The sequence below is a fragment of the Fusarium vanettenii genome (genome assembly GCF_000151355.1).
Source record: "Fusarium vanettenii 77-13-4 chromosome 5 genomic scaffold NECHAsca_12_chr5_2_0, whole genome shotgun sequence".
Classification (NCBI taxonomy): Eukaryota; Fungi; Ascomycota; class Sordariomycetes; order Hypocreales; family Nectriaceae; genus Fusarium; species Fusarium vanettenii.
The window spans coordinates 745,302-763,502 of NW_003315872.1; the positions used below are offsets into that span (position 1 = coordinate 745,302).

Consider the following 18,201-nt stretch of genomic DNA (forward strand, 5'->3'; position numbering starts at 1 on the left):
TCAAGGGCTGAAAAGAGACAACTCACTTTGAACCACGACATACGATCAAGATCGGGTGACAACGGGGCCGATGATGTTAACTGGGCCGAAGAGCCATGTCGCGACGAGCCTGCACCACCACGAAAGCATACTCATAGTAGAGTCTATGGCGCAACACAATACGTCTGAGGAAGGCCAGGACATTGACTCCACGCTGCACCCTCTAAAAAGGGGCTCGTCGCAAAGAGGAGGCAGATGGAGTGCATTGGCTGGGCACGAGACCAGCTGAATCCAATGCGACTTGGTGGGTTAGTGGGGCAGTTTGCCATGACGATGGATGGATGGCAACTGGAACAATGGAGCCCCTTGAATCAAAGAGACGGAAGGATACGTAGCTGTCGCAAAGGTGAAGAATGGGGATGAATGCTTTGGCCGAGCACACGGCGACAGAAATGAATCAATACAAAGCATGCCAATTGAACCATTGTTGGATTGTGTCTCCATGACTCCATCCATTCTTCTTGCTGCTTCTAGAAGAGTGGCCAGTGTCGCTCAGAGGCCATGCAGGGGGTTGCCGGGCACTTGGGGTTAGTGCCACTGGCGCCCGGGCTGCCACTGGCGCTCACTGCCCTGGGCTGCCTGGGCGGGCTGGCTCCATGCTGGCTGGCCTCGTTTGACCTGTACCACCACCACCACAACTTGGCCTTCTTCTTCCTCTCCAACTCCTCTTTTTCGTCTTCTCCCACAACTCACCCGCATTCTCCACCTCTCCACCTCTCTGCTTCGGCATTCATCTTACCTGTACTCCCTCTCGATCCTCTCTACGACGTTTACGTCCCTAAACCAAGCTCTCTCCACCTCTGCAAGCCTGTCGCACGTCACCGACGACAGCGTCTCCAACCCTCGCGCAAACAGTCTCTGACTCGATCCTCCACCCTCGACCTCACACCACCCTCTCTCCCGCGATGGCTGCCCAGGCTGCTCAGCCCGCTTCCAAGTCGGCCAAGAAGAAGGCTTCCAAGGCCATCGAGCGAACTGAATCTCCCGCGCCCAGCGTTACCTCCGCCGCCGCCGATAAGACCGGCGACGACACCTTCGAGTCACCCTACATCAAGGAGCTCCAAAAGTGAGTATCGCCGCTCTGCTGCGGCAGTTTTACAGGAGCTCGACGCTGACGGCCGCAAAAGGAACATTCGCAATGTCAACAAGAAGATTGTGAGTCTTGCGCATCTCTTTTCGCGCCCAAACGCTTGACGTTTCGTCATACTGACCCCTCGCGACTAGACCAACGCTTCCAAGACCGACGCCCTTCTAGCCCAACACGCTGACAAGTCGCTCGATGAGCTGGTTGCCACCAAGATCATCAACCCCGATCAGAAGGCCCAGATCCTCAAGAAGCCCGCTCTGCAGGCCCAGCTCGCTCAGTTCGAGGAGCAGCTGACGCAATACCAGAAGGTCGACGAGCAGTACCGGACACGCGCCACCGCTGACAAGGCCGAGTGGGAGAAGGGTCTCGAGAAGGCCAAGGCCGATGCTGTTGCTGAGGCTAAGGAGGAAGCTAGCAAGTCTCTGAACGACAACCTGCTGGTCCTGTCGCAGTTCCTGCGACTTGCTGCCTACCGGCGTGAGGAGGCTCAGGACCCTGAGTCTGACGAAAGCCAGGCTATCGAGGGTGTCCTCCTCGCCATCTACTCTGGCGACCAGAATGCTGTTCAGTCCATGCTGAAGCTTGTCAACGGCACTGAGGACCAGATCTTCAGCGTTCCCGGAGAGCAGCTGCAGACCACTTGTAAGTTGGCCGACCGTTCCGTCATGTCTTTTCTAACAAGGTGCAGTCTCCAAGGTCAAGTCTTTGGCTCAAGAGTATAAGACTCCCTACGACGAAGCCCCGGCTGCCGAGGGTGAGGCTGCGCCCGCCGAGGTTGCCACGGACCCTACGGTTGCACACGCCTCCGCCACCGAGATCGAGGCTGGCGATGTTGCCGCTCCCATCGAGGCTGCTGCCCAGCCTTCTTCCAACGGTCTGGCTAATGCCAGCGTGGCCGACGACGCCGCTAACGCCGTCGCCGAGAGCCATTGGGATACCCCTAACCAGGAGCTGTCCGCTTCTCAGGAGTGGGTTGACGTGAAGGCCGCTGAGGCTACTGAGCCCGAGGCTGCTGTCCCGGCCCCTGCTACCAACACTCAGTCTTGGGCTGATGACCACCCTGAGCACCCCGCTGAGGTATGTTGATGTTGTATACTTGTAAGGGCAAAGAGACTAATGCGCCGATTCAGACCGCCACTCCCGCCGACCCCAACGACGGATTTCATCAGGTCCAGCGAAACCGACCCGGCAGCCACCGCGGACGTGGTCGTGGTGACTGGCGCGGCCGAGGTGGCCACCGTGGTGATGGCCGTGGACGAGGCCGTGGTCACCGCGGTGCCCCCCGAGGCGGCCGCCGCAACGAGGAGTCGTAAGCGCTCCATAACATGACATGGCATGGGTTAGAATCACAACCTACGAATCTCCTTGCATTTCCCGGAGGCAATGTACACCATGAGATGACGGCGTTTGCAAGTCAAGATTTCTTTGGCATTTGGCCAGGGGACGGTGGGCTTGGGGGCTTTGCATTTTGGGGTTTTGCTGATTTTGGGACTCGGAAATACATCTGGCCACGGTGTCGGTCGGAGTCTTTAATACCTTTGTAACACTGTAGGCCTTCCGGAAGGATACATGGGGTAGTAGGTAAACAATGTGAATGGATGCCCGCCAGTGTGCTGTCTTGGATGTGAAGTCGGCTGAGTCGCGTGATGTCATTTATGTGAGACGATGAGACTTGGAAGCAAGATGTGATTGTTTAGTACTGATGCTAATGACTACTGATCCAGCACCATTCATTTGACAAGGCATTGGTCAACGCGGACACTTGTTGAGCTCTGAGCATCGTGATGTGGCTCGTTGACGTAGGGCTGATTTTGAGCTTCGACCTGTGCCGTCATAGGGTTCGCAGGGGTCTTGAAAAGTGTGGGGAGCTTTGGAGGGGTTTCAATTGGCCAGGGGTCGGGTCCTTTTCAACCCCTACCGACTTATAGCAACGTGGTCCTAGGAGTGTTGAAATGTTGCTGTGAAAGGTAGCGTGCCTATTGAAACCGGAATAATACGATATTTCTGCCGTTATTGACGTTGAAAGATTGCAGGCAGTCGGCTGCAGGAATGCATCATGCAAGCTGTACCGACTACAGGTTCAAGCTTGGTGGACATGGTGCGAGAACGGCACCATGACAAGGGCCTTGCGGCCCGACTAAGCGTAGCTTGCCTCTTCCAAAGAGAACACCTTGGCCAATTCACGGATACAAGCAGCGGCAGTCACGCACTTATCCACGAGTTTCTGCCTGTGACCAAAGATCATGAACTTTAGACAACAACTGAGCCACTTGCCACGGCTCGGGACTTGGTTGGGGAATCCTTGGGCTTTGATGTGTCAAGCGAATTGACCGCCAAGACGAGGCCGAAACCAGGGGTTTCATCTAAGGAGCTTATCGGACCAATAGGTGACCTCTGTCAGCTTATCGCGATTGTCAGCCTCGCATTACAAGGCACGTCAGCGCCAATCTGTACCTATTGTTAGCTGTCCTCTTTCCTTTGAGTGGCTGGAAACTTGCACAAGCTTTAACAGCCATCGTGGCTTCTTGCTACTAACCCGTGAAAGTTGTCCCCATTGGAGAGTCAACCTACCCATCCATTGAGGCCACATCAACCTCTCTCACCTACTAACCTTTTTTTAACGAAACTTTCCGGCTCTTCTTTTTTTTCTGCCATAGACGTTAATCGTCTTCCCCTTTTTTTTCTCTTTATTGCTTTACAGAGGCGGCGTTCCTCGTTGATAAGACTTGTTCCCCAAAGAATCTGGTGCGCGCGCACCCCCACCAAAACACCACCCATGATGGCGTCCTCAAGAGTATCGCCTCTGAAGGCGCTCCTGGCGGCCGTCTTCCTCTTTGCCACAAACGTTTTTGCCGTCGCCGCTGTTCTGGGCGTTGATCTCGGTACAGAGTTCATCAAGGCCGCCCTCGTCAAGCCAGGCATCCCCCTCGAGATCGTCCTGACAAAGGACTCCCGCCGAAAAGAGACGTCGGCCGTCGTCTTCAAGCCCTCGCGAAATGGTCCTCAGAAGGGTCAGTACCCCGAGAGGGCGTACGGCGCCGACGCCATAGCTCTTGCTCCTCGATTCCCCAGCGACGTCTACCCGAACCTCAAGACCATCCTTGGTCTTACTACACAAGACTCTGTTGTTCAAGAATACGCTGCCCGACACCCCGCCCTCCAATTGGAGGCCCATGCCACCCGAGGCACCGCTGCTTTCAAGAGCAAGGCCTTTACATCTGAGGTGGAGGCATGGATGGTCGAGGAGCTGCTCGCTATGGAGCTGCAGAGCATCCAGAAGAACGCCGAGGTGGCTGCTGGTGACGGAACCAGCGTCCGCTCCATCGTCCTCACCGTTCCTCCCTTCTACACCGTCGACGAGAAGCGGGCCGTCCAGACCGCCGCCGAGCTTGCCGGCCTAAAGGTCCTCAGCCTGATCAGTGATGGTCTGGCTGTCGGTCTGAACTACGCCACCAGCCGAGAGTTTCCCAACGTCAGCAACGGATCTAAGGCTGAGTACAACCTAGTGTTCGACATGGGCGCCGGCTCTACCAAGGCTACTATCATGAAGTTCCAGAGCCGATCCGTCAAGGACATTGGCAAGTACAACAAGACCGTCCAGGAGGTCCTGGTTCTGGGCGCTGGCTGGGATCGCACCCTTGGTGGAGATGCCCTGAACTACCTCATCCTCGACGACATGGTCTCGCAGTTTGTTGAGTCCAAGGGTGCCCAGAAGATCTCTGTCGCCGCCGAGGACGTCCTGGCCCACGGCCGCGCCGTCGCCAAGCTCAACAACCAAGTTGAGAAACTTCGCCACGTCCTCAGCGCCAACCAGAACACCGGAGCCAGCTTCGAGGGTCTGTACGAAGACATTGACTTCAAGTACAAGATCACCCGCGCTCGGTTCGAGGAGATGGCTGAGGAGCACGCCGAGAGGATCACTGTTGTCGTCAATGATGCCCTTAAGACGGCCAACCTTGACATTATCGACATTGATTCCATCATTCTTAACGGAGGCGCTACCCGAACTCCCTTTGTCCAGAAGGTTCTTGAGAAGCTTGCCGGTTCCGCAGAGAAGATCCGAACCAACGTCAACTCTGACGAGGCCGCCGTCTTCGGTGCCGGTTTCAGGGCCGCTGAGCTCAGCCCCAGCTTCCGTGTCAAGGAGATCCGAATTGCGGAGGGTGCTTCGTACCCGGCCGGTCTGAAGTGGACTGCTGGTGAGGAGGCTCAGCACCAGCGTCTCTGGTCTGCTGTGTCCCACCAAGGTGCCCCTAAGGAGGTCACCTTCACCAACAACGAAGACTTTACTGCTACATTCTACCAGCAGGTTGGTTCCGAGGAGAAGGACGTCAAGACCCTGACCACCAAGAACCTGACTGCCACTTTCGCGGCCATCAAGGAGAAGTACCCTTCATGCATCGAGTCGGACATTCAGTTCAAGCTCGCCGTTAGACTGAGCAGCGAGAACGGCGAGGTCGAGGTTGTCAAGGCCGCTGTCGAGTGCGAGGCCGAGGTGAAGGACGGCTTCGTTGATGGAGTCAAGAACCTCTTTGGATTCGGAAAGAAGGACCAGAAGCCTCTCAAGGAAAAGGAGAAGGTCGAAGGCTCTGAGGAGGAGATGAAGGAGAAGGCTTCTGAGGAGGCCTCTTCCTCTACCGAGTCCACCGGATCCGAGGCTGAGGCTACGGCCTCTGGCAGTACTGAAGAAGTCAAGCCTGACGTCAAGAAGAGAGAGACCGTTGGCATTCCCGTGGATGTGGCCTTGAAGAATGTCGGCATTCCCGATCTTACCAAGGCTGAGATCACCAAGTCAAAGGACCGCCTCAAGGCGTTTGCCGCTTCCGACAAGGCCCGACTACAGCGAGAGGAAGCCCTTAACCAGCTTGAGGGATACACCTACAAGATTAGAGATCTCCTTGAGAACGACGCTTTTGTCGCCGCCGCCACTGAGGAGGAGAAGACCAAGCTGGCTGAGCTCTCTAGCGAAACCAGCGAGTGGCTCTATGACGACGGAGCTGATGCTTCCAAGGATGTGCTCAAGGCCAAGCTCAAGGTTCTCCAGGACCGCGTTGCCCCTATTCAGAAGAGGGCTGATGAGGCTGAGAAGCGCCCTGAGCAGATCGCTGCTCTAAAGGAGATTTTGGAAAAGACTTCAGAGTTTGTTGAGCAGATCAAGGGACAGATCAAGGAGCACGAGAGCTGGCATTCGTCCGCTTCTGCCTCTGCTTCTGCCTCTGAGTCGATCAAGTCCAGCACCACTGAGGCTCCCGCTGAGAAGGAGTCTGGCGAGTTTGACGGTCTCGAGGACGAGGACAGCGCGTCGACAACGACGACTCGCAAGATGGAGGATGTCATCAAGGAGAAGGGACCCATTCCTCCTCTGTATGTGATCGAGGACCTTACCGAGGTTATTACTCTTCACAAGTCAACCAAGGAGTGGTTGAGCGAGATGGAGGTCAAGCAGGCAGCCCTAAGCGCGGTTGAGAACCCCGTGCTCCTTCTCAAGGATCTCATTGCCAAGCGCGAGAAGCTCGAGAAGGCCGGTATGGAGGTAGCCCTGAAGGGTGCCAGGAAGGTGGAGGAGAAGTCGCGACAGGCCAAGAAGAACGCCAAGGCGGCCAAGAAGAGCAAGAAGAGCAAGTCTTCATCGACGACTAGTGGTGACGCGTCTCAGGAGACGGTCAAGATCAACGCCGAGGACTTTATGAAGGATGGCGAGCTCGACCAGGAGCAGCTAGAGAAGCTGATCAAGCAGCTCAAGTTGGAGAACGAGCAGAGGGAGAAGAAGGGTGAGGAGGAGGGAGAGAAGAAGCCCACGCATGACGAGCTATAGATGGCGGCGCCCAGTTGATTTTTTTGATTGTTTTTTTGTAGCCCAAAAGGGAAAGCTACTTACCATTTGGTGTTGATACTGTATGGATTGATTGATACCGGTACAGATGTGGATAGAGCATCTGGCCATGAGCAAGTAGACACTTGAATGAGGACATAGTCACGATAACCCATGCTACCTGCGTAGCTATCTATTGTAGGTGAGATATATCTTGTCTTGGTCACTTGACACACTGTTCCATGGAAGCCAACGCATCCATTCCCGAGATGTTCCTCCGTCCGACATGTCGTCAACAAAGGTCCTCGGCAACGGCTCGCACGGGGAGAAGAAAACTCGTCATCAACTCCCCAGCCCCGTTTCCCGTGACCGATCCCGTCCAAGTTTGCCTCGTGGGTTCTCATGTATCGTATCAATGCCATGCTGTTCTGTTACCAATTGTACTTGAATTGTACTTGCACATGGAGAAACCATACATCTCCCACGAGGCCTCCTCTCCCCCCCTTTTATCAACATGGTACCTCCAATCGTACATATGCGTGTCTAGGTTATACTTGTGTAGCACGGTTGCTACCAGAGACGCGGATAGGAGAAAAAAACGCAGGTTCCCGTGTTTGCTACAAACAAAAACCAAGGAGATACAAGAAACGCGTGCTGTGTAATGGGGTAAAGAGTGTCGTCTAGATGAGGCGACTGTCATACAAGCGGGAAGAGAGCCTGTTTATATTTGATTGCCTCTCTTTTTTCCTCGTCGAAATGAAACCCTTTTTTGATCTCGTGATGTTAGGTGAAGGAAACACTCTTGGCGAGTTGTTAAAGCGGATCGTGGTACTTGGGTAATTGGCGATGGTGTTTCCAAGTGATTCACTGGTCTTGCACTGCCAACCGTTGTTTTTTCTTGCCATATAATTCCCTCCTCTTTCTTCCTCCCACCTTCCTTCCCTCAGGTAAACAAAAAGAACCCCTCCTTTACCATCCGTCGCTCCTTCCTCCTCCTCAACCCTCTCGCTTCACCTTCTTCACCCGCACACACGCCAGCCTATCTATACAACCCTTCTCCAACCATGAGAAGCCCTGTTTTGCTCGTCACGCTCCTTGCGACAAGCTTCGCTACTGCCCTTGTCGTGCCTGCTGGCAAGGCTCCTGTGGGCAAGGTTCCTGTTGGCTTCTCTCTTGAGGCGAGCACGCGCAGTGGCTCCAAACCTAGCTTTGTCAGGGCGCTCGTCGCTGCAAAGGAGAAATGGGGTGATGGTGTTCCGCGACAGATCCTGGAGGACTTTTCTCTTCTTGATGATGGTGAGTTTATGCGATTCATTGATGTGAATAGGTGCTGATGGTGTGCAGATGGCCAGGTGAACGTGGAGCCCATGGAGAACGACGCCATCTACATCGCCGACGTCAAGATTGGTAACCCTCCCCAGACGGTCAAGATTGCCATCGACACTGGATCCGCCGACTTGTATGAAGCCCACTCCCATGTCTGTTATGCTGTGCTGACTGTTTAGCTGGGTTCAATCCTCCGACACCATCTATCGATTCAACCCCGAAGGTCCCTGGGCTCCTCAGTACAAGCCCAACATGTCCAGGACCTCTCGTCGTCTTCGCGATGCGATGTGGGATGTTTCCTACGGTGAGTTGACATACTCACCAATGTCTGGTCAAACCTCTAACTCGTGGTTTTAGTCGACGGCACCCACGCTCATGGCAGCGTCTATCTCGACACGGTCCGCATAGGCGACTTCGAGCTCAAGGACGCAGCCATCCAGTCAGCGCACATTGTTGCCATGCGATTTGAGACTCACACCGAGATCACGGGTATCATGGGCCTTGCCAAGAACCTCTCCAGCAATGTCAGCCCTCAGACTCCCTCTCTGCTCGATACGCTTCGTCCCCATCTCGAAAGCCCAGTCTTCACCGCTGATCTGCGTCGCAATGCCACTGGCCGCTTCGATTTCGGTCGTATTGACGAGAGCCGGATCAAGGACAACATCACGTGGGTCAACACGCGCGAGGATAGTCCTCACTGGGATGTCGCCTTTGATATGACAGCCTGGAACGGTCAGCGCCGTGTTTGGTTCGCCCACACATTCGAGGCCACCGTCGACACGGGGACCTCGTTGCTGTTCATGCCCCCTTCTCTTGCTGCTCTGTACTGGTACGACGTGCCAGGCATGCGCATCGACCCTCGTCTCGACAACTCCTTCACATTTCCCTGCCAATTTGCTGAAGGTCTGCCAGACCTCATGTTCAAGATACCCGGCACAGAGCACATACTGACCATCCCCGGGTCGTACCTCAACTATGGACCCGTCAAGGACGATCCAGAGTACTGCTGGGGAGGCATGCAGAGCGCCGACGCTATTGGCGGTGTCACCATCTTTGGTGACGTGGTGCTCAAGGCGCTATACGTTGCTTTCGACCTGGAGAACAACAAGGTTGGGTTTGCCAACAAGCATCTCGACGATGTCGATGAGTGACATTTGATGGCACATATTCTTGAGGGCATGCGAGGAACCTAATTCTGCTAATTATGACCAAGTGTGGTACAAGTCAGCTATTGTAATGGTACATTTCGATATGACGCAGCAAGCTAGGGTTAGCAACTGAATTCAGACCGAGACACTTAATCTTGACAAGGACGTGAACAGTGTGAGGAATCAAGCATGTATTACCCGCCTATGTGGAATAAACCTGGTGATGCCTCGATTGACATATAAACTCCAACATGGTGATGCACTTGCCATCACTCCAAGTGTCGATCAACAAGACACTCACATGATACCGCCTATCCAGATGCACCCTCGTCCAAACGATGGAATCCCTCCCCTCCCGTATCCTCCCATGCAGCAAACCCTAGCGGAAATAAATGTCCTAACCTCGTCGAGTGAGCAACAGCCAGATGCGGTGCGTGCGACCGAGAGCGAGAGGATGAATGATGTAGTAGTAGTCAAAAATGTTGCGATGCTGCCTCTATAAAACGCCGGGAATCTTTCGTAGCGAACGACATAAAAGGGGGCCCGAGGGAGGGCGCGCCTGGGATCATTTGATTTGATTCCCCTTCCCCTCAGTCCCCAGAAACTCCAACAACCAGTATACATGACAAGCAGCCGTGGGCATGAACGTTTGGTGATGCGCCCAGGCCTGATTCGTGAACATCCAAAATAACAATGCGAAAGCTAACCCCGGTCGCCGAGGTGCCATGGAGCCGGTCTTGAGACAAGTGAGCGGTTTCGATGGCCTTCTCCGCACATGATGCTCGTGTGAGATGAGATCCACCGCGGCAGGGGTTTGCTTTGGTCTCCTGAGACTCGACTGGGCCTTGTGAGAAGATAGATTAAAATGGCCTATAGTCGTATGTCGTCCTTGTACTCTCTATTCATGGTCTCCGTCTTGAAAGTCAATCTTTTCGTCAGCGGGGCCCGTCTCGCAAGTCAGCGTGGGTGACGACATAGTATTCACCTTCACTGGCGCCCGGGGTTGGGGGCATGTTGCCCGAGGACGGGGCCTGCTGGGTGGCGCGGGCGGTGCCTGGTCGTGAACGAGCCTTGGCGTCATCCTTGGAAGCGTCTTCGGCCTGAAGGTTCTGGTTGCGCTGCTGGTCGTCGTCGGCGGCGCCCTGGTTGGCGACCTGGGCCAGAGAGGGTCGCGATCCGCCCGGAGCGGAGCGGCGGAGGCGGTCCTCCATCTCACGGATACGAGCCTCAAGCGAGGCAAGCTCCTCCGCGTTCTTGTCGACAGTCTGCTTCCTGTAGATACGAGGTTAGGCATCGTCGCCGTGGTCAACGAGTTGAAAGTGGTGGACCAACTTGTCGTGGACCTGCTGGTCCAGATCGCTCAGTGAGTTTTCGATGCGGAAAATGTCCATCAGCTCTGCCGAGAAGGAACGGGCGATGGTTCTGTCGAGGATGTAACGGTTAGCTCTGCGCGCGCGCCACTGACGAGTGCATCGACGGCATCGTTTCAACCATCAATGGGGAGGCATAAAGGGGAGACGGACGATTGGGGGCGACGGCCGTTGGGCTGCCAGTCGCGGTCGAGCTCCTCATCGGTGAGAGTCATGGCGGGCGATTAGAATATAATGCGATCGAAGAGATATGAGGGTATCACGGAAGGAGTTAACAAGATGTTGGATGATGAAGAAGAGTTGAGAGATGGAGGGCGAGAGGAGGGAGGTTTGAAAGAAAGTAGAGGTGAGAGAAAGGTTCCCCCCGAAACAACCAACTTTGTACCTTCCCAAGGCCGTACTGCATCCCCAAGGGACGGGTAGTACCTTGGAGCTAGCGACTGGCGCATCTCCCTCGGCAGGCTTCCCCCCACCTACCGCCCAGGGGACAGCTCCTGGACCCCTCCACTCCCTAGCGGTTAATGGTTAATGGTTCAGAGGGGACTGCCCAGCGGGGCTTAGGGCAGCAGGTCCCCTGGAATTAGCGACCTGCCTTCAGGGGGCGTGTGCGGTCAATGCAGGGTGTGAATGTTTTGTTTGGCAGATGGGAAAAGGAGACGAGTGATCACCAGTGAGGACATCGATCGAGTAGACACTAGAAGGTTGAGTTACATGGTTGTTAGATGAAGACGATAGACTTGTGTCCAAGTGACAGGTCCTCGGGGATCCAAGTGTCAGCAGGAGTAAAAAAGGGCCCAAGACATGGCGTCTCCTTTGTCTGGGTAACCATAACCCATCCATCTAATTAATGGACAAAGGATAATGAGGAGGGCGCATCATGCACGCACCTCACCTGCAGTCAGTCTCGTCATGTCGTCCTCATCCAACAGCCGCACGCTATCGCAGATGACAAGTCGACCGTCTCTATGTCCCAATTGGCTCTCGGACACGAGATTGGCTGGTTATTTGAACTGTGCCCCTTGCCTTGGGTCTATTGAGAAAGTGGTATTAAAATGAGAGCCGAGATAGCATTTAAAGAGGGAGTGTTGTTGACACGCCCCCATCATCATCATCATCATCATCAGATTTCCTCATCTGCGAGAGATGAAAGTTGAATGACGGATGCGGAGAAGCCGATGGCTGTTGTAGCTGTTACCGCTCCTGCATGCATGACAGGCCCAGGACCGCATGAGACGTAATAATTAACCGTCTATTTTTACAGTATCCGTGTTTCGTTTTACTCCTGACGCATGCAGCAGAAGCAACAGTCATCGGCGACCATCCAACCCATGGATCTCACATACATCACCAATCACGACTGCAGACCTCAAACTCATGTAGCTTTCCTTTCAGAGCACGATAATTTCCACTTCAGCTAACCTCGAGGCAAATGAAGCTCGGCTCGGCAGTGCCCATCACCATTCAATACATGCCCAATTCCAGGGGGGGCCAGTGGGCGTATGACATCAATCTTAATTTGCCCTTTCTATTAAGATTGGAGCTTTTTTGCCCCAAACCACCCCCCTTTGGCTTTATCCGAGACCTGTTGACACAATGAAAATCAATCTCATTCCTTCTCTTGTTTACCCGTCCCGTCGCGTGAAACTGTTCCCATTCCAGTCCAAAAAGTCATTAATGAATGCGTCCACCAGGGGGGCAAGGGTCTCATGAGGGCTCATGCCCATGACACTAAACTTGCATGCGCCTTTTTGCTCATTTGCACCCGCAAGTAGATGGCCCATCTCCGCTTTTGTCTGGGGGAAGTGTAGTGTGGTGTGCCATGTATGCATGAAATACGCTTGTGAGGTCATCACATCACGGTTGTCGTGCATCAGAACGTGGCCGTTGGGACCTGACCTGACTTATCTATGTCCATCATCACGAGCCACTCACATCACGGGATCTAACCAACCCAACTTTGGCTGCCCTGACCATAGAGTCTCTACCAAATCTCTCACGGGGCCAGGATGGTTATCTTGATCGGGGTTTAAGCACTTGCGCAACCATTCGAACCCGAGGTTCAGGGTAGGATATTTGAACGAGGATGATATTCGCGAAACCTCGTGTCCGGCTCGTGTAAAGTTTCTTCTTGGCAGCAGAGCCTCCTTGTCGAACCCTGTGCGACGACGTCTTGCTGCCTACGTTTATTGCTTGCTCCAATGCGAGTGCGCCCTGTTTGGGTTCGTATTCTGAGATATCGCTTCGTCCTGCTTCATCTCAGTTTCAACCAAGCCAGCCTCACTTCAAGCCCTTTCGGTCTCCCAATATCATCCTCTCTCTGTCCTACCAGGGTCAACCCCCACGGCCCGAGCATTTGTTCCTGTCAGATTCTAGAAGCACCTGATCGATTTTCCCATGAGGCATCCTTTCCATCCCCAGAAAGCCACCACGTGAGCTCGCCAGAAGGGGAACGCTTCAAAAGATAAGAGCCAAGACATCACAACCCATCCATCATCGACGGTCAATGATACGCTGTTCTAGACACGACTCATTCGTTTACTTGGCCAAAAAAAATAAAAGAGAAGGTCAAAAAACACAATTTCACATGCCCCGTACTGGAATCGAACCAGTGATCTTATCATTACTAGTGATACGCTTTACCACTAAGCCAACGGGGCTCCTCAGTGAGCTTGCTGACGAAGAGAGAGATAATTCGCATTGTGTGTGTCGGTGTGACTGCTTCGACGACGACGACGCTTGGGAGATGCTTCAACATCCTTTCTGCCAGGTTCACTGTGCTGTACAGGTAAACATTGACCAAATCGGCTAGGAGCTGTTAATGAATGATACAGCCAGGACTATTTTTACATCTGTATGCTTCTCGTATCGACCCCGAGATTTTATGCCCAGATGCGGAAATGCACCTCGTGAGCCAGAGCATTTCATTGGACAGCTTCAACCACTCCCAGAAATCAGATTTCACTCAATATCTCACTGCTTTAGGCGAGTTGAGACGCACATCAACTGAGGCTCGTAATGTACCTGAAGGGACGGCGGCAGATTATCTCCTAAAATGGTTCACGGGTAACGATGAAAGCCCCTCAGCTTGGCATGAGGTTTGACCTTCACACTGTCAGAGTGGATTGGGTGATTTTGGGAGTCAGTGCTAGGCACACAAATAGAGGTCCATCTGAGGATTCCTAAAAGGGTAGAAGAAGCGCTGCATAAGGCAAATGAAGATGAAGTGAGATATTTCTGATCAATGCTAGTTCTGCCGTAGCCTATCGCAACGCCATTGTCAGTGGCCACCAGATGCCGAATCTGAGCATCAATTCAACACAATGCAAGGCATACACATCTGGATCTATTCGAATTATCGCCAAAAGAAGTTCTATTGTTACCATCGACATATAAAATCTCAACCCCATTCCGTGAAGCCATCTCCTTTCTCTCCTCTCCTTCACCACGATATCGAAAACTCTTTGACAACACAGATATCAACTCAACCCACCACTCAAACCCTCACTCAAAACACCCGCCAACAACACTCGACATAAATCAGCAACAATGGCTGACTTGTGCGATTGCGCCTATGACCCCCTGCTAGAGCCAGCCCCCGAGAACCCAGGTGTCGGAACTAGCTTCTACATCACCGTCCTTTTGCTCTGCCTGTCCGTGATCGTCCAGGCCCACGGGTGCTGGCGAATCTATCGCAACAACCAGAACCGGGGCCCTATCACGGTTTTTACCTTTGAGGACGGTAACGTCCATGTTACCTTCCCCTTCGAGGATGAGCCCCCTGCTACCATCCCCCTCGAGGACGATAACCTCCAGGTTGCCACCCCCCTCGATGAATAAAGCATCACCCACACACCAATGATACAACCTGGAGCTTGACACAACAAGATTCGTCAGGTATGTATACTACTCTGAAATCCAACCTAGAACATCTGACTGACATCAGAGGCAGACCACTCTACATCACCTCGACGCTTTGAAGGGTGACCCAACATCGAGCGGCCATCGAATGCCAACCCACAACAACTCCAGATCATATCATCAACAGCTTTTTGGAATGGAACATGTCGCCGCTGAGGGAAATGGTGGATTTGGGGGATGAGCTTGTCCAGCCTGTTGACTGTGGTTCGTGGGTCCAGGCATGATATTTACACATGTTCTTTCACCTCTACTTTTTAATCTCGGAGATGGCACAACTAAAACAACCTTGACAACTCATTTGTGTCCCTGATGTGAAACTGTCTATCATAATCGTAGATATTTGATTGCTTGTCAAGTGACGAGTTGCCTGTGATGTCCATGAGAGTACCCTACAAGAGTTGCTTAGGTGCACAAGTCCAACGAGGAAAGGAGCTTGAAAGCACGGGGCAATGATGGCAGTGTTCGTGCTTTCAAGGGTATCACCAAGTGTACGTGGGATGTTATCAATGGAAAGAGTCGGTGAAGGATACACCATAGATTGATTCGCCTGTCTATCCTTTATACCATCCCCCCTTCTTCTGAAGGACATTAACTCCCGGCAGCCAAATACGCCGGCAAACCAAACAAAAACTCCATAACTACAAATAGGTGTGTACATAAATCATTCCTTCATATCTCACGTTTTTCTTCTTTTCTTCTTTCGTCTCGTATCTGTGTTCATCGAATGCGATCGTTGATCTGTCCATTGTCCCATTCCTTCAATGTCTTTATACATTCACTCACTCAAATCGTTCATCTTATCGTATGTCTTGCAGTAATTTCTGTCATGCTTCATAAAGCCCGTTTAGCTGCGGATCGAAGGCGACTTGCCCAGGCCAAACTGGATAGAGGGCGGCTTGGACGCCTGGATCTCGGCTCGCTTCTCGGGGTTCTTGGTAGGGTCGTTGGCATCATCACCATCAGCGCCAGGGTTGGCCATCTAAAGTCCATTAGTAACCTGCATTAATGCTGTAGAACAAAAGACTCACCTCGTATTCCAGAGTCTTGATAAACCAGTAAAACGCCACAGCGATGAGAGATCCAATAAAGGGACCAACCCCTGTTACTCGTTAGTATTCGATAACCAATCAAGGATTCCAAGCCTTACAGTAAATCCAATGCTCAGTGTCAAAGGTACCAGTTACTACACAAGGACCAAAGCTTCGGGCCGGGTTCAGAGAACCTCCAGTGAACTGAACACCCACCATCTCGGCGATGAACAGAGCCAGACCAATACCAACGGGGGCGATAAAAGTGGCACGGTGCTTCTCCTTGGCAAGCATAAAGATGGTAAACACCAGCTCAGCCGTTAGAATAGCCTCGATGAACACTCCCTGAACCAGTGATGCTCCACCTCCCAGTGTAGTCCTGACATTGAACGCCTCGGGGAAAAGGTAAAGTACCACAACCGAGGCAAGCATTGCGCCGAGGATCTGGGAGATGAAAAGGCAGATAGCTCGTGTCAGGCTAATAGCCTTGACCATCAGCATGGCAATGGTAACAGCAGGGTTAAACAGACCACCGCTGATGCGGAAGAAAACCCAGACGTTGACCATAAGAGAGAAACCAAAGATGATGGAGATGTACAGAAGGGTAGAGACGGAGAAACCAGTCGATTCTCCCGTGGTAGTCTTGGCGCTGGTGTTGGACTGAATGTTGGCTACCTCTGTGCCAGCAAAAGCAAAGAAGAGAAACATGGTGGTGCCGATAAACTCTCCCAGACTAGCCACAAAGTGGTTCTTGAACTCAGAGTTCATCCACTGCGTCAAGGGGAGACGCATCACCTGTGCCTTTTCATGGGCGGTCAGGTTGTTCCACTCGAGGCGGCCCGAGGCAAGGTTGACACCATGGCTTGAAGAGGGACGGCGTTGATGGTTGATACGACCTGGATGGTAACCCATCTCTTCGTCCGTCAGCCGTCGTCCTCGGGTAATCTCGAAGGGATCCTTGGCGTAGCGGAGATCATCATTGTAGAGATCTTCATCAGAGTCATGGGCCGCAGTTCGCCGTCGGTTCATGAACGCCGGGGAAGGACAGTTGCTTCTCCGGGAGGTATATCGCTCTGGACGACCCTCATTGCGCCAGTATCGCTCGTAGTCGCTGAGCGTAGGGTGATCACGGGGCTCTTGATCAAAGTCCCAGTCTTCGCGAAAGCGACGCCGTTGAGACTTCATGGAACCTCCCGAGTGCTGAAGAGGATCTACATCATGAGAGAATCGAGCTGCGCCTTTGGGAGTGGCATATGCACCAGTACGAGAACCGGGTCTTGATCGAATGGGTTCATGGCTGGGAGCGGGCTGAAGGGGTACAATGGTGTCGGCTTCTGAGGTTCGTGAAGGTTGCTGATCTAAAGGGGAAGTAGGAGGTGCAAAGGGTACGCTCTCGTTGTTTGGGGAGCTGATGGCCTCTCCTGGAGGGCTGTAGGCCGACACATTGGCTGCAGGTGTACTGCGAGCTGAGCGTGTGACGCTGGGTGTGTGTAGGGAGGACATGTCGAAATCAGGGGTAGGGGATCTCAAAGATGTTTCAATAGAAGGCAAAGAATCAAGAGACATCAACCGAAATGCGAACTCGAGAGAAGTCCTCGATTCTTGTGCTACTGTTGCTGCTGCTTTGCTAGCTGTTGGTTCATGATTGCCACCATCGAGATGCCCTCGATATTTATGCCTTTGAGCTCTCGACAAAGAGGCTGTACTCAGGGTTCCCCCAAGATCCGCATCACCCCGACTCGGCCCTGATTCTCTCAATTAACCCTTGCAAATGACATCGTTGGAGGTTCCAGTGTGGGGATGGAGGCATTCGAAGGAGCCTCGGTGCCAGATTGCATCGGCCGCACAGAATAGGCTGAGATGGCTGCGAGCGAGTCCTGACTTGCATGCGTGGAAGGAAAAAAGGTGGGCTCAAGCTTGGATCTTGAAAAAAGTCTGAAGGGTCTCGTCCATGGGAGGTCCCTGAAGGACTGTAAGCCGACGTGGCGAGCGGGGAGGTTTGGTAGATAAGTTATGGTGAGAATGACGTAGCCGGTAGCGGCCAAAGGATCTCGACGATGCCGGTAGCTTGCGAACAAGACTCAGATCGTTGCCAATGATACGAGGCAGACGAGGCGAGCTAGCTACGGGTGGAGGAGCTGGGATCAAGGCTGTAAGTGAGGCTGGCTGAGAGGCCCACAAGCGGTGCTTCAAGTTGAACGACATACGTAGGTCGTGCAGCAAAGGAACTCGCTAAGCCAACTTGGAAGGGGGGAAAAACTTCTTTCTCTATCGAAGATCACAGAGAAGCTGTCGTTTCATGTCACTGAGCGCTAATGCGGCTTTGACGCGCAACCACGCGATCACTTGCATGCCTCACTCAGATACTTGGTGTTGTTTTGTAGGTTAAGGTTGAGACATGCTGTACCCAGGACCAAGGTATGGAGATGCTTGCTGGGTGTTTGACATGGTCAGGGCGCCTTTGCGGGGGAGG

General features: G+C 53.2%; 5 protein-coding genes across 5 annotated transcripts; 3 read left to right on the forward strand and 2 right to left on the reverse strand.

The window, feature by feature from the left end:
* Window positions 1-716: 716 nt before the first annotated feature.
* On the forward strand, window positions 717-2,439 carry NECHADRAFT_100393 (uncharacterized protein; the record flags this gene model as incomplete). The annotated part of the gene is made up of 5 exons (XM_003047949.1): window positions 717-1,105; window positions 1,167-1,194; window positions 1,264-1,768; window positions 1,815-2,203; window positions 2,257-2,439. The coding sequence occupies exons 1-5, from the start codon at window positions 945-947 to the stop codon at window positions 2,437-2,439; spliced, it is 1,266 nt and encodes a 421-aa protein (XP_003047995.1). The 5' UTR covers window positions 717-944.
* A 1,466-nt stretch (window positions 2,440-3,905) lies between these two features.
* NECHADRAFT_104346 (uncharacterized protein) lies at window positions 3,906-7,107 on the forward strand (the record flags this gene model as incomplete). The annotated part of the gene is made up of 1 exon (XM_003047950.1): window positions 3,906-7,107. The coding sequence occupies one exon, from the start codon at window positions 3,906-3,908 to the stop codon at window positions 6,939-6,941; it is 3,036 nt and encodes a 1,011-aa protein (XP_003047996.1). The 3' UTR covers window positions 6,942-7,107.
* An 895-nt stretch (window positions 7,108-8,002) lies between these two features.
* On the forward strand, window positions 8,003-9,415 carry NECHADRAFT_40348 (uncharacterized protein; the record flags this gene model as incomplete). Its single annotated transcript, XM_003047951.1, has 4 exons — window positions 8,003-8,234; window positions 8,283-8,416; window positions 8,511-8,568; window positions 8,622-9,415. The coding sequence occupies 4 exons, from the start codon at window positions 8,003-8,005 to the stop codon at window positions 9,413-9,415; spliced, it is 1,218 nt and encodes a 405-aa protein (XP_003047997.1).
* A 588-nt stretch (window positions 9,416-10,003) lies between these two features.
* NECHADRAFT_100395 (uncharacterized protein) lies at window positions 10,004-11,037 on the reverse strand. Its single transcript, XM_003048143.1, has 4 exons — window positions 10,936-11,037; window positions 10,745-10,834; window positions 10,398-10,684; window positions 10,004-10,327 (listed from the first exon to the last, which is right to left on the reverse strand). The coding sequence occupies exons 1-4, from the start codon at window positions 10,995-10,997 to the stop codon at window positions 10,311-10,313; spliced, it is 456 nt and encodes a 151-aa protein (XP_003048189.1). The 5' UTR covers window positions 10,998-11,037; the 3' UTR covers window positions 10,004-10,310.
* Window positions 11,038-15,544: 4,507 nt separating this feature from the next.
* On the reverse strand, window positions 15,545-17,371 carry NECHADRAFT_93338 (uncharacterized protein; the record flags this gene model as incomplete). Its single annotated transcript, XM_003048144.1, has 4 exons — window positions 15,545-15,679; window positions 15,729-15,799; window positions 15,848-17,208; window positions 17,340-17,371. 4 exons carry the CDS (start codon window positions 17,369-17,371, stop codon window positions 15,545-15,547), a joined length of 1,599 nt encoding a protein of 532 aa, XP_003048190.1.
* Between the last annotated feature and the right edge of the window lie 830 nt (window positions 17,372-18,201).

Coding starts and splice junctions, on each gene's coding strand:
- NECHADRAFT_100395 (XM_003048143.1), bottom strand. CDS start 10,997: ATGACTCTCACCGATGAGGAGCTCGACCGCGACTGGCAGCCCAACGGC. Junction 10,835..10,935: donor AACGGCCGTCGCCCCCAATC/GTCCGTCTCCCC, acceptor CATCCTCGACAG/AACCATCGCCCGTTCCTTCT. Junction 10,685..10,744: donor GACCAGCAGGTCCACGACAA/GTTGGTCCACCA, acceptor TCGTATCTACAG/GAAGCAGACTGTCGACAAGA.